The 14,044-nt window shown below is 42.9% G+C and overlaps 2 protein-coding genes across 8 annotated transcripts in view; one reads left to right on the top strand and one right to left on the bottom strand.

Moving 5' to 3' along the window:
* Positions 1 to 70: 70 nt before the first annotated feature.
* Positions 71 to 6,146, top strand: LOC116700449 (phospholipid phosphatase 3). The gene is made up of 6 exons (XM_032533680.1): positions 71 to 571; positions 2,837 to 2,994; positions 3,104 to 3,390; positions 3,479 to 3,536; positions 5,003 to 5,179; positions 5,283 to 6,146. Exons 1-6 carry the CDS (start codon positions 364 to 366, stop codon positions 5,382 to 5,384), a joined length of 990 nt encoding a protein of 329 aa, XP_032389571.1. The 5' UTR covers positions 71 to 363; the 3' UTR covers positions 5,385 to 6,146.
* A 2,210-nt stretch (positions 6,147 to 8,356) lies between these two features.
* Positions 8,357 to 14,044, bottom strand: part of LOC116700431 (adhesion G protein-coupled receptor L1) — a 26,368-nt gene continuing 20,680 nt past the window's right edge. For 2 of the 7 annotated variants that reach the window (XM_032533631.1, XM_032533652.1), the window contains 8 exons: positions 13,935 to 14,001; positions 13,722 to 13,810; positions 12,721 to 12,889; positions 12,475 to 12,624; positions 12,279 to 12,375; positions 12,081 to 12,191; positions 11,273 to 11,293; positions 8,357 to 10,951 (listed from right to left, as the gene is read on the bottom strand). In XM_032533631.1, coding sequence (XP_032389522.1) covers positions 8,964 to 10,951; positions 11,273 to 11,293; positions 12,081 to 12,191; positions 12,279 to 12,375; positions 12,475 to 12,624; positions 12,721 to 12,889; positions 13,722 to 13,810; positions 13,935 to 14,001 — 2,692 coding nt within the window. In that variant the 3' untranslated portion in view covers positions 8,357 to 8,963. Of the gene's footprint in view, positions 10,952 to 11,272; positions 11,297 to 12,080; positions 12,192 to 12,278; positions 12,376 to 12,474; positions 12,625 to 12,720; positions 12,890 to 13,721; positions 13,811 to 13,934; positions 14,002 to 14,044 lie in introns of all 7 variants that reach the window. The other 5 variants (XM_032533642.1, XM_032533620.1, XM_032533609.1 and 2 more) reach the window with 4 other exon arrangements.

The raw sequence follows: 14,044 nt of genomic DNA, 5'->3' as shown, positions 1-14,044 counted from the left end.
AGAGAGAGAGAGAGAGAGAGAGAGAGAGAGAGAGAGAGAGAGAGAGATGATCTCCCAGTGTATTGCGCCACCAGTCAGAAGTATTCCCCTCCACCGTAGTGCATATCTTCAAGGTGACGGATAACCTGCAACGAGTCAGGGCGAGCCCTGCACACTCTGTGATGAAATTAAAAATGCGTAAAAAAGAAATTTGACTGTGAGAGTCAGCGAAGCGACGCGTGCCGTGGGGAGCATAAATACTGTGTCAACCTGTGGAGTTACTTACATGCTCTCCGCAGCTCTGCACAGAAGTAGTTCAAGGACGCTCACTATTCTGATGCCAACATTACTTTAACTCCGAGTTTCCACCCGCAGAGCATCGTCATGTTGGATACGTTTGGGCCGCAGAGCTCCGGGGTGCCAGCCTCCAGCGCGGACCTCCAGCTCAAACTGACGGACAGTAAGAGCAGATTTGGCGCACCAGATATGGGGATGAAGAACGGCACAGGGAAGAATCTCATAGAAATAACAGGTCCGGCCTTATCCAAAAGAAAACTTCTGGTCGGCCTAGATCTCCTCTGCCTCTTCCTGGGTAAATATTAAAATGTACAGCAACAGTACTTCACATCTGTTATTGCACTTGTTGAATGCACTATTGTGTGTAGGTAGGCTAGAACTTGAAAGACTTAAGTAAACCGGGAGTGAACTCAATATATCAAAGGCACCTGTGTAATACTATTAATCCCTACAAAATATTTTAATAAACATTTAAATTAATAATTGCTTAAGCGAGGTGCTGATGTTGATCAATGAGGCCATGTGGTGTAAGGCTATTGTTTGCACTGGACTGCTTTATATCCTAAGGTGTTTCTGTAATTTTGTCCAAACACAGTAGGGTGAGATGAGTAGATCATATCCTACTCACAGTAATTCATTTATCATGTATGCATTTTTAGAGCTGAAACTAACAGTTGAATAATCAATATAATTTCATCCAGCTTCTCAATTGTGAGCATATGCTGCTCTATTGTCTAATGTGATTATGAATATCTTTAGTCTTGATGTGTGGGTACGACAAAAAACAAGAAATCTGATCTGATCATTGTGGGGTGATATGAACTTACATTTTATCAATCAAATAAATCAAGCAATACAACTAATAAGTTTGATATCGGTTCAGGCACTAGGCAATCATTTTTAACTTTGAATACTACAGTTGAATTCCCTTAAAAAATGTTATTCCTTCTAACTCAGAGTAATTCTGGTAAGGGGGGACTTCAGCCATGTTGAGTTCTGTTCCTCATTGTTTCCGTCCCTTTTTAACTTAATCAACAAAGACAGTCAGTGGCTACATTTAGGCATGGTGATCACGCATGTGGGTCTGCAGAGTTTGAGCAAATTAACACAAAAAGAAAAAGTTTTTCAAGTTCTCTCTCCAACTCCATGTATTCTTGGCTCTCTCTTTTCTACTCATGCACACTCTTGAGTGCTCCATGCCAGCTGGTTTGTGCTTTGCCCAGGGAATTCTGCAGTTTCCATGACAACCTCCGGTTCTCAGGGTAGAGACGGGCCAGGGGGAATTGTATTTATTGTAAATAAATATATGCACAATCTACTGTGTGTGTGTGTGTGTGTGTGTGTGTGTGTGTGTGTGTGTGTGTGTGTGTGTGGGTGTGTGCATAGTAGTTGTTCCCTCCATGGTCCCTATATGTGACCATAGTAGGTTATATAGGTCGCTAATTGGAAAAAGCTGGACAGAGAGGTACTGTATACAACAACGATTGGAGCCCGGGGGGAAGGACACCCAGAGACAAACAAGATTGCGTGAGGTTGAATCGGGCTCTGGTCTGATGCAGCATTTGGTCTTTGTATTGTTGGGAAGAGTTCAACTGAAGTCACAAACAACCACCCCTTTCTCTTCTCATCAACAAAAATGCAAATACACACACACACAAACACACACACACACACACACACACACACACACACACACACACTTTTTTCCTTTAAAACTATTCCTCGTTTGACATCTCTCTGTGTCAGAGTCCCCTTCTCATTTTAATATAGTCTTGAATTTCTGTTACCTCCTCTTGTCTTTTTCATTTTAGACCGTATTACTTCTATCTGTGATTGCGTACTAAATGTGTGGTGTGTGTGACAGGGATGAAGATGAAGAGTCATATCTGCCCTGGTGCTGGGTATCCAACATCAATTCTTTGGGGAGTAATGACAAGACTATCAAAGCTGTGACATACTGAAAAAAACTTGTACTCTTCTTTATTTGATCTGAATTAAATCAGGTTTTTTTCTGCAAAGTTCTTGCATTGCTGCTTTTGTTTACTCAACATTATACAGTTAAGGGGGTTGGCTTCTTTTGTTAAGCAGTTGTTCAGCCATGCATTGCTTTGAGCTAAAATGCTAATATTGCTCATAATCACATAGTGTTATCATACTGATGTTTAACAGTTAATTCTCCTTGGTCCCATCTCAGTTTAGCATGTTTGCTAGTTAGCACTAGTAACAAAGTATAGCTGAGGCTTGGTTGGTTTTACAGATATTTGATTATTAAACCAAAGTTTACATTTCGACCTCATGATTGTGCTAGATGAAAGGTCCGTGGATCGCCATAGTCAGTAGGACACTTCCTCTGGTGAACGTTCGATAAAACGTTATTGGCAATCCAACCAATTTTTTCTGAGGTATTTCAGTCTTCTTATCCTTAGCTCTGTTCCTCTTCCCACGAATCATCTCCACTTTCCCATCACAAAGAAGAATGTCCATACTCCCACTGGGGACTGTTTGGATATCAAATCATCTCCTCTCTCCTCCTCCTCCTTCTCCTCCTCCTCCTGTGCAGCTTCCATCCCTTTCTTTGCATGTGAGCTGAAGGCAGTGAGTCCTTACAGAAGGGGCTTCATGTGCGGGGACCCCAGCATCACCTATCCTTATCTGCACCGAGAGTCCATCCCAGACGAATTACTCATCACCGGTGGCATCATCATCACCGGCCTCACTGTGAGTGCTCATCATCCTGATCATCCCTGTGTCACGGTTTTCCATTATTTATTTCATACAATGCAATGATAATGTAATACGATGGTTCTGACTAAGTGTCCACCTCCAGATTGCCCTTGGGGAGTGTTATCGAGTTCGTTTCAGAGGCGTCAGCTCCAAGGCCTTTGTCAGGAACCTGTATGTGTCCTGTCTGTACAAGGAGCTGGGCAGCTTCCTGTTTGGCTGCTGTGTCGGCCAGTCACTGACCAACATGGCCAAGCTGAGTGTTGGGAGGCTGCGACCGCACTTCCTGTCTGTGTGTGGTGTCACCTATGCGTCGCTTAACTGCACACCTGGAACCTACATTTCAACAGTGAACTGCCGCCAGTCTGACCACCGGTTAGAAGACGAGGCCAGGTGTGTGTGTTTGTGTTTTTATGCTTATGCACATGTGTAATGTATTATGCATTTAGGTGTTATTCTAAATACTTCTCCTATTTTTTAGGAAGTCCTTCTTCTCTGGCCACGCTTCCTTTGCAATGTACACAATGCTCTATTTAGCAGTGAGTATTTATATATATTTTTCTGTCTATCTATCTATCTATCTATCTATCTATCTATCTATCTATCTATCTATCTATCTATCTATCTATCTATCTATCTATCATTTGATCTATCGATCTATTAATCTATCTTTCATACATTTTCTCCCACACATACACTCAAACACTGGCAAACACAATTTACTGTCTCTCTAATTTCCAATTACCATCTATCTATAAAATGTGAAGAGAGAATGAATAAAACAGGAAGCCATCATCAGTCCGGTTAGCAGCAGAAAGTGAGGGAATAAAAGAGAAGAGGAAGAAAGAGAAGGACTAAAATGGAGAAATGGGACAAACAGAGACAGCTTTGTTCTGCTGTGGGAGGAGTGTGACCTCGCCTCACTGCCTCACTGCTCTCCTCCATTGTGTGTGTGTGTGTGTGTGTGTGTGTGTGTGTAAGCTCCTGCATATATCTGTTTGTTTATGGTTGCTAATGTGTGTCCCCGTGCAAGGGCCTGCATATGTGCGCATACAGCATATTAATGTACATATGTGTGCCATCTTGTGTGTGTGGGAAATCTTGGCTTGCTCGCTAAAACGATTAAAAAGGGAAGATGAAAAACAAGGCATATCCAATGCACCAACAAGACTGTTCTTAGCCTAAGATCTTAGAAGCTCCATACAGTGCACTGAATTCTGAAACCATATTCAACGCACTGAATCTCATGAATTTGGAGGGAAATGTTGACATTTAAATACATTGAGCCTCTAATTCATTCTTAGATACAATTCAGTATTTAAATAAAGGCTGGACCAACTGTAATCAACTATTGTTAGACAGTATTTGCCTGAAAAAGACTTGATAAAGGTCACTGGGCAAAGCGGGCAATTGACTCAATCCTCAGGGGGCAAAAAGGCTTCAAATTCATTATGTGACAATTCAATTTATTGTAATTTTATTAATGAACATTTGTTTGGTAATCTTGTATGCACTACTAAAACACAGCATAACCCTAATAATAAGGGAATCACCCACATTATACAATAATGTTGGGGCTCCGTCTTGGAGAAGGGCCTTGACTTAAAATCAAGTTGGATGGCCTTTGTTATTTCAAGCAAAAAACAGGTAAAACATGCTGAAATATAGCCTACTTATGTGAGATATTTACAATGGGGAGAATTCTGAATATAGGCCACTCTTTAATAAAAGTGTTTCAATGTAACGAAAACTACGTAATCTAGCATGTTGTTCCGTCCTACATTCTGAGTTCCTTTAAATTTACTGTAAGATTTGTTTTGTTTGGGGGATCTATATCTATTGTACTTATGATAGACTTTTTATTGATGTTCAAAAACATAATGATGAATAAGGCCAACTGCAAATATATGGGTCATTATTTACAGTAACAGATAACTTTATTGTCTTTGCAATAAATAACGTAATTTATTAAATTAAGTTATGTTATGTTATTTTTGTCATGTAGTTTTACCTGCAGGCCCGATTGACATGGCGTGGGGCACGGCTGCTGAGGCCAGCGCTGCAGTTCTTCCTGGTTCTGCTGGCAGTCTACACTGGTCTGACCCGCATTTCAGACTATAGGCACCACCCTTCCGACGTGCTAACAGGCTACATTCAGGGAGCCCTCACTGCTTACTGGGTGGTCAGTATAACTTGTCTGCTTGTTTTTGCTCATTGGTTGGGTGTCCACATGTCAACGCATGTTTCAAATCTTAAGGTTTGGTGTGTTTTTGTGTCTTTCCAAGGCCTTCCACATCTCGTCCATGTTTAAAAGCGAGTTAAGTTTAGATCTGTCTCCGACTGAGACCCTGGACAGCCCCTTGTCGCCCCACCACACTGTCTGCTAAACCTCACCTCCACCAACCATGCCTGGACCAACATCCACCTGCTGCCTGTAATCTAATTTGGATAGACAAGAAATTTGAAGAATGTGAGACCATTTCCTGTGAAGTTAAACCACATACCTCAGTATTGGGAAAGAGTCGGAGAGAGAGTGGAAATTGTGTGATACTGTATGTGGGTCATAAGACAAAACATATGAACTGGGAGAAATTAAGAGGGAGGGTGCTGAAAACAATACTGACTGCTAGGTTGGAGTGTTGTGTAAGCAGCCAAGCACTCAACCTTTTTTTATTTGTTACTAGCCTTCACATGTGATACTTACCTGTGAGATGAGATGACTGAATCCTGCAAAAACAAACAGCAACTACCACTCTATAGGTCACTTGTAAATATATACATATTTTGTACTCGAATGATACTGTAAAAGCACTTTTTGATTTCCATTTTAGTGTTATTAATTACCACTTTGTAGTCATTTGGTGAGTAGGATGTATTATATTTCATACAAACATGTAATATATGTTGTACTTTAGTTTTTATCCTTTTTTACATGAACCCAGTGAATGTAAAGGTATTTAAGGAAAGCACAAATAGCGAGAAAGTTTAATAATTAGAGAATGACAATGAGAATGCAAACACAATAGATATAATCCATGTTTGAAAAGCACGGACACTACTAGCTCGTGAATGCTAAGGAATGTTGTTAGACTACTTGCCACTCCAAGGGCACACAGATCATTAAAGAAAAATGTTATTTCTTTTTTTAATCATTGTTTCTTTAAGTTCATTTTGTGACATTCTTTTTAAAATACTTACTGGAGATACATTTTGAAAATAACATTTTTGATGTTGTTGCATAATCTTTTAAAAGATTATTGTACATCCTCTAAGTTAACTAAGTTATTTGGCCACTAATTTTTCAGCTTATTCCAAGAAAAGTGAAAAATAATTTGTGTATCCACCCCGTGATTTGGATTTGCTCCAAAGATCTAACGTGTTCTCCCTTGGCCCACGCACCCTTCCACCAAGTTTCATGAAAATCGGCCAGCAGTTTTTCTGTAATTCTGCTAACAGACAACCAAACCAGCAAACAAATTGAGCCAAAAACTTAACCTCACTGGCAGCTAAAAGATGATAAAGGGTTCTACAGAATCTGAAAATCTTCTCTGGGTGTGTCACTTCATTGTCACACAGAGTCATTTGACTTATCCTTCATATAAAGCTATTGATTTGTGCAGCTTTCAGAAAGTAAACAGCTTCAGAATTACACAGCAGTGGAAATTCTACTTTTTCAAGACATCACTTTTGTGATGAACAATGGTAAAGTTCACACATACGCCAAAAAACTTTCAAAGCTTCCAGGTTTACTTCTGTGATATGCGGCCCACTGACCCTGCTTGCGAGTTCCTGCCTAGCCCACAGACTCTGGTCATGTCACGGGTCTTTTAATCGTTTTTCTTGGCTTGAGAAAAGTTTTTCAATATAAAGCGTTTATGGATTGAACATTCAGAATAGAAAAAAATCAACTTGAGGTGTCCTGGCAATTGTTTCACAGATGTCTCTTCTACAATGGTGGCCTATGTGGAAAAAGCCTTTTTAGGCCGCACTGGGATTTTTTTGTTGCAATACTGTGAGTGGATACTGAAAAGAAATTGGCTGCAAGGCTGAGCGCACTTTCTGGCGGCCTGAGTAGGATGTAGCAGAAAATGGAAGTACTCAAGTAGAGTACAAGTACTTTACGTAGGCCTACAGTACAGTATATGACTAAATTAACTTAGGTATATTCAACCATGTCAGCTCCATCCCCATTGCACCCATCCTTGTCAATGAGGAACTACTTGACTTTATGGAAGATTTCACCTAATGGGAAGCCTCATCAGTAAGGACAGCAGGGACTCTAAAGATATTAATGCAAGGCTGGGAAAGGCTCAGATTGCCTTCTCCCAACTCCGTCCCATCTGGAGATCAAAACAATACAGCCTTAAAAGGAAGATGCTCCTATATAACTGCAATGTAAAGTCTATTCTGCTATATGGTTCAGAGAGCTGGCGAGTTGTCAAAACAGACATGAGGAAAATGGAAGTGCTCCATAATGGATGCCTCCAACAAAAATGCCAGATATTTTGGCTTAATAAGATCTTCAACAACAAACTGTACAAGAAAACGGGAAGCCGGAACATCAACAAGGACATTAAGCATAGACGCATGAGATTGCTAGGACATGTATTGAGGATGGAGCAGGATAGCATCACAAAAGTTGCCTTAAGATGGACACCACCTGGAAAAAGAAAACTTGGGAGGCCTACAACCACCTTGCGCAGAGAGGCCCAACATGCTGCCAGGGACCGAATGCAATGGAGAGTGCTCATTGAAGCGTTATGTCCCATAGGGGATGAAGAGAAATTATGATGATATTCAACCATTGTCTGTAACAGTATTGTCTATCTAACACAGTCGTTCTCTTCATTATATACATGAACAGTCTCTCCTGCCCCTCCTTTTCCACTGTAGAAGTCCTTCTCCTTTTTTTGACACCCTCCCTTTCTTTACATCCACACAAAAAGAAAGACAGTAACATTTATTTCACATGTTTACTTGAACTTCAATAGCAATACAAGACAATCAGAACACTTCAGGTCAATATGTACAAGGATCTCAGGGGGTTGCAGAAAAGTTCATATGTTTTATATGATCTCTGGCTCTGGAGTCAAGAGTTTTGTTGCACACTCCATGGCAATGAGTTCCATCACCAACAGTTTGTGGCAGGTGGAGGGAGAGGCGGGGCAGAGATTTTGGTCTTGATGTGAAATGGGATTGGTTATGAGTTCAAAATCAGTAGGAGGGGATGTGTGTAAGAGGCCCCCTATTTGATACTGATAAAATGCTTCACTGTGATACATTAATTATACAAGAATGATGTATATACACACACACACACACACGCGCACGCACACACACACACACACACACACACACACACACTCTCACACACACACACACACACACACACACACACACACACACACACACACACACACACACATCCTTACACACATGCATGCTTATAAAGCTACACAGGCACACTCGCACACTTTCCTCCTACAGTATGTAGCCTTGTAAAGCCACTATAAAGTCATGCACATGTTCTTTGAAAGGATTTTTTGGCAACACACAAGTGCTTCTTTGACACACTGCTTGCTACAGGGAAGGGCAACACCCAGCCGACAAACCAATAGAAACTTAGACGATAGGCCAATAACGTTAAGCACCAATGAGATGGGAAGACACAGTAGGGTTTCAGGAAAGACAGGGTAAGGAGAGGAAGTGGAGGAGGAAGAGTAATAAATGGATCACAGTCATAGAAAAGTAACAAAACATGAAAAGGGGGAAGTCTCGTGGTGATCGGGAGATAGAAGCAGGGAGGAGCCATCCCTGTCATCATAATTACCTTCATCATCCATCATCATTATCCTCTTTATCATCATAATCATCATAATTTTCATCAGTTTGATCATTATTATTTGTTATTATCACCATCTTCCTCCTCAACCCTGGTTTCTATGCCCCGATCACCACCGCCCTAGTCACAGGCTCGTCACCCGCTGCATCTGTCCGTCGTCTCCCTCCGAGGTGGGCTCTGCTGTGTACACTGCCTCTCCATTGGATGCCAGCGGCGGCGGCTGGTAGAAGGTCTGCAGGTGATTAGGCCGGGGGCCCAGCGGGGGTCGCCCCAGGCTGTAGGGCAGCTCCAGGGCGGGCCGCTGGGGCTGGCCAGTAGGGCTGACCTCTTCGGGACCTTCAGGGCTGCTGTCGGGATATGAGAGGGTGGGAGGAGAGGAGCGAGTGTAGAAGCGAGGAGGGGAGCTGCTTCGGCTGTACACCTGGGGGGAGTGGCGGGAGTAGAGATTGTTTGGAGGCGAGTTAGTGTCTCGGGGAGCAAAGATATTCGTCGGGGGTGAGCTTCGGGGGAAGATGCTGAGTGGAGGCGAACGCCGGTCCCCGGGGTAGAGCGGGGAGGGGTTGGAATCTCGGGCGTAGATAGGTGAGGAGTCAGGGTCAAGGTCTAGGTCCGGGGTCAAAGGCAAAGCAAAGCTCTCAGAATCCTCTCGTTCACCGTGGTACCGGAGTGACCCTCTATCTTTCCCTCTTTTTCTCCCGTCGGGACCGCCATCTTTGCTCTCGAACATGAAGGATTCCTCCCTGTCTACATCCATCCCTCCTCTCCACACATCCAGTGCTCTATCCTTCTGTTTCTCATGCTCCCGCTCAATCCCTGCTCTCCATCCATCTCTGTCCTTTAAAAACAAGGATTCATCTTTCTCTCTGCCCATCCCCCCTCTCCATCCGTCAATCCCGAAATCTTTCTTCTGCGTTATAAAAGTCTCTTCCTGGTCTGTCTCCCCCCGCCACACCTCCATTCTCCCCCCTCTCTTCTCCAGCAGATGAGATTCCTCCCTCCCTCTCTCCATTCCAGCTCTCCATTCGTCCATCTCTCCGTCTCTTGTTTGAGAGGTAAAAGACTCGTCCCTCCCTCTTTCAGTTCCTCCCCTCCATTCGTCCATCATTTTGTCTCTTTTTAAGAGAAATGTCTCATCCTTCTCTCTGTCCTGGGCGCCTCTCCATGCCTCTACGCCTGCCTCCCTCTGTTTCATCAGCAGTGGCTCCTCCAGAGCCTTGTACAGGGGCTCAGACTCTTGTGGGGGAGGGGGAGGTGGAGGCGGTAGGGGCCTGTCCCGGTAACGCTCCCTGTCTCTCTCCCTGTCCCTCTCTCTGTCTCTGTCTGTCATTCCACTCGGCTCCACTGTGCTGCGGTGGCGAGACAGGGTCCCAGGTGTGCGACTGAGGGTGGAGTAGGGCCGTGCCTGAACGTCAGGGGGGCGCGCTTGCTGCCTGTCCTGGAGCCCACGGCGACTCAGAGTGCCTTGCAACGACCTGTCCCCGTCTTTCAGCAGCTCACGGGACTCAGAGTCTCCAGAAACCCGTGAATGTGACCAGCCATCTTGTAAACGTGGCGTTGTGGCTTGATCTTGTCCACGTGTTGTAGAAAGTGTCTCAGCGTCTTGTGTGTGGTGCCGCGAATGCGCCCAGCCCTCTTGTGCATTATGGCGTGTGTTTGGCTGCATGGTGGCAGCCCAGCCCTCTTGGGGTGGCTGTGCATGTCGAGTCAAAGTGGCAGTGTGTGTGAGAGCCGCCCTTTCATGGTGGTGAGGCCTCGCCAGGCTACCGTAGCGCTCAGGAGGAACAGGCATGGCAACTGAGGGCCTCAGGTTGCTCTGCACAAGCTCTGAGATGATCATCTTTTCCAGGGCCGCTGCATCAGACAAGTTGCGCTGCAGTCCAGCACCGCTGCCCAGATCAGTGGTCCCATGGGGAGTGAGGAGGGCTGGGGAGATGTCATCACCTCCTATCCCAACTCCTCCCTCCCGCAGAAGGTCAGTGCTGCCCACCACTCCAGCTCGGGACCCGGGTGTGGTTCCCAGACCGTGCAAGGTGAAAGTGTTAGGGGTGTAGCCTCCATTGAGACACACACTGTCCAACCCACAAGACTCCTGGCTCTGGGACACACCACCCTCTGTTTGAAGAAACAGGAAGATGATTACCGAACAGAGATACCTTCAAAAGATTTACATAAAGAGATTTACATGAATGAACATGTACATGAATGAGCAGATTTCATGTGTGGGTTCATGTGCCTACTGAAGGTGTTTGGATATTAACAATATTATTTGATGAAATGTTTGGTTATGTGCAAATGGCAGAGATGTACAATATGTTATGTCTTCATGATCAATGAATAATTACTGTGTGCAAATGTTGCACAGATATATCTATGAATTGCACAAGGAAGTGACGCTCAATGATTTGAATGAGCACAATGAAGGAGAGCTCATACTCTGCTTGTTTCTGAAGGTTCCTACTGGGCCATGTTAAGACAGAGAGACAGAGAAGGAAAGTGTCAAAAAACATTTAAAAGACAAACAATCAAGGTCAAAAAATAAAAACAAAACACCACACGGGTATAAAACACTCCAGCTCTTAAATCTAAACAATCATTCTGAACAGAAACAGAAAAATTACAAATTGTACTGGGAAACGTCTTAGACCACTCAGAGAGAGCCAGGCCCAAAAAACCCGAGCAAAGAGTTGGTTGCTTGATATTATTTGCTCATTTTATTATTTGTCACTATTATCACAGATATATTATCACAGATATATTGGTATCTTCAAATAATGTATGCTGCTAAGAAATTTGGAAAAGAGAATGTAAGTTTGAGCTCATTTAAAAAATTGATCACCATCAATAATTTTTCAATAATTTAAAAGTCTTATCACAAATCTTGTAAAATGCAAATTAAAGGATTTAAGGGAAAAGTAGTTTTGTATGTAAAAAAAATATTTAACTTCAATATTGATATCTGTATTGCCCTCAAAAATCCAATATAGGTTGGACTTCAACAAGCAAAAAAACAAAAAGTAGACAAAGAGAAGTTATGTAAAATTGTCAAAACTGTGTCAAAACATGTCAGAAATTGAACATATTAAACTTCCTTGACACTTGATGCTGTACACCTTTTGTGATTGATAAACTGGAGGGAGCATGCATACATAGACATTTTTCAATGTCACGTAAAAGGTTTTGCAAGGTACTGGGAGCTGTGTCAAAATTAGAATCTTAGTCAGAACGTTGTGATGTAATGTACCTGTGGAGGTGAACGGTTGGTTGTATCCCTGGGCCAGCATGGTGTCATAAGGAGAGGCTCCAGCATGAGTCTGCAACACTGGATTAGTAAGGAAATGGTTCCCCAAAGCAGCTGAGGAGAGAGGAATAAAAGTAAATGTAACATTCTTGAACAACATGAGAAGGCAATTCTGACCTTTAAAAGAAAAAAAATCTTCACCTCTGTTAAGAGTAGGTGTGTTGTTGACGTCTGCAGCGATGAAGGACGATTCAGTCTGTCTACGAACAGTGTCGTTCCACATCCTCCTGATACGACTCTGGAACAGAAATGTTCCACATCAGGTCAGACTGCCTCAGACAAAGCAAGAGATGAACAAAGAGCTTGAGATATAGAGGCACATTATATTCCAATGTACCTGTCTGTTAGCAGTAGCTCTCCGACTCTGGCTGCTGGTGTAGCGGCTGTTGGACCGCAGGGCAGCACCCTTCACTGAGTCCGGAGAGCTGGAAGAGGAAGTGACGCAGCACTGCGAAAGACGCAGGCATCGTCCATAGTCCTTCTGACCCTACACGCAATATTCAAACATATCTTGGTCACAAATGATGATGTTACAGAGTATTGCAGTTAACTAACAAAATAAGACACGAACAAATAGACAGACCTTCCTGGCAAGGGTGCAGTGCAGTATGGTGATGAGGAGGCCCTGGGCGGTGTTAAGGGAGGAGAAGAGGTAAGCCAGAAGGAGAGACGGAGCACACAGGAACATGAGGCCCGAGGACCAGGTGACGCTCTGCAGGAAGAGCAGTGTCAGGGAGCCCACTGCCCACGCCCTGGAAATCACATTTAATTTGTGACAACTTCAACAAGAGTTCACTTACCTAAATCTGTGAAAATGCTTGATTTTTCAGGTCACCGAGCTAAATGGTACAGTGTGCTTCTACTTTACAGGGAACCTCAACCATGAATCAAGAGAGAGTTTACCAAGAGTGTACGTTTAACTAATATCAATGCAAGAACAGTTTGCTAACATACATCTTTAGCAGTGTGCCAACATCCTCAAGTGCATACATTTAAAATGGAAAAACTACAAATAAAGAAGCATTCAGACACATTTTTGGTGTACAGCCACTTGTTTTAGCTCTCGTTTTTCCTTTGCAATTATTCCCTTCTATTTTTCACTATACAGTGTTGCGAAGGTTTGTCCTTTACTCTTAATGCAAAGAATGCAAAGACCGTATAGTTCATGCTGCTGTCAAGACTACTTTAGTGCCTTTTATTCTGGTCTTTGAAAAGCTGTTAATTTTTCCCTAAAAACTATTAAAAATGTTGCTATTTAACAAAATGCTAACGATTTAGCGTTTTACATTTGTTTCATGTGATTTACATTCCCTGTCTCCCCTAGAATGAGTCGTCAATATCTTAATTAACTACAAATCTCTAAATGGAATAGCTCCTTCACGTAACCGCCTTTAGCTCAAGAAACATTGAAAACTATAAAAATAACACAGTAATACAAATAAATATGCAGGGAAAACATATGGAAAGTTTTATATCAACTTGTTTCAGTTCATGAATTCAAACCTTACTATATTTTAGAATTATTGTGTGATTGCAGCCAAAGCTACTAAAATCCAAAGAGCTCCGCAGGGATATTATACTTACCTCAGGTTGTCATGGCGACTGGAGTCTGGCTTCATAGCAGCAGTGCTGTGCATCTTATGTAAGGTCATCACCAGGACAACTAGGTTCAACTGAGACCAAAAAGAACAAACCACAAACACTGTTTGGTATACATATTCATAAATAATAACTCAACCCAATGCCATCACACACTGATTAATATGAAATTTACTGTAAGAGAGCAATAACTCTCACCGTAACAATGACACCAACAGGTCCGAGGAAACTCGAGATAAAGTAATTGTCTGTTCGCAGCCAGCATCTACACACACACACACACACACACACACACACACACACACACA

The sequence above is a fragment of the Etheostoma spectabile genome, chromosome 2 (genome assembly GCF_008692095.1).
Source record: "Etheostoma spectabile isolate EspeVRDwgs_2016 chromosome 2, UIUC_Espe_1.0, whole genome shotgun sequence".
Classification (NCBI taxonomy): Eukaryota; Metazoa; Chordata; class Actinopteri; order Perciformes; family Percidae; genus Etheostoma; species Etheostoma spectabile.
The sequence above is the reverse complement of the archived record's forward strand: the minus strand, read 5'-3'. Positions and strand labels throughout refer to the sequence as shown.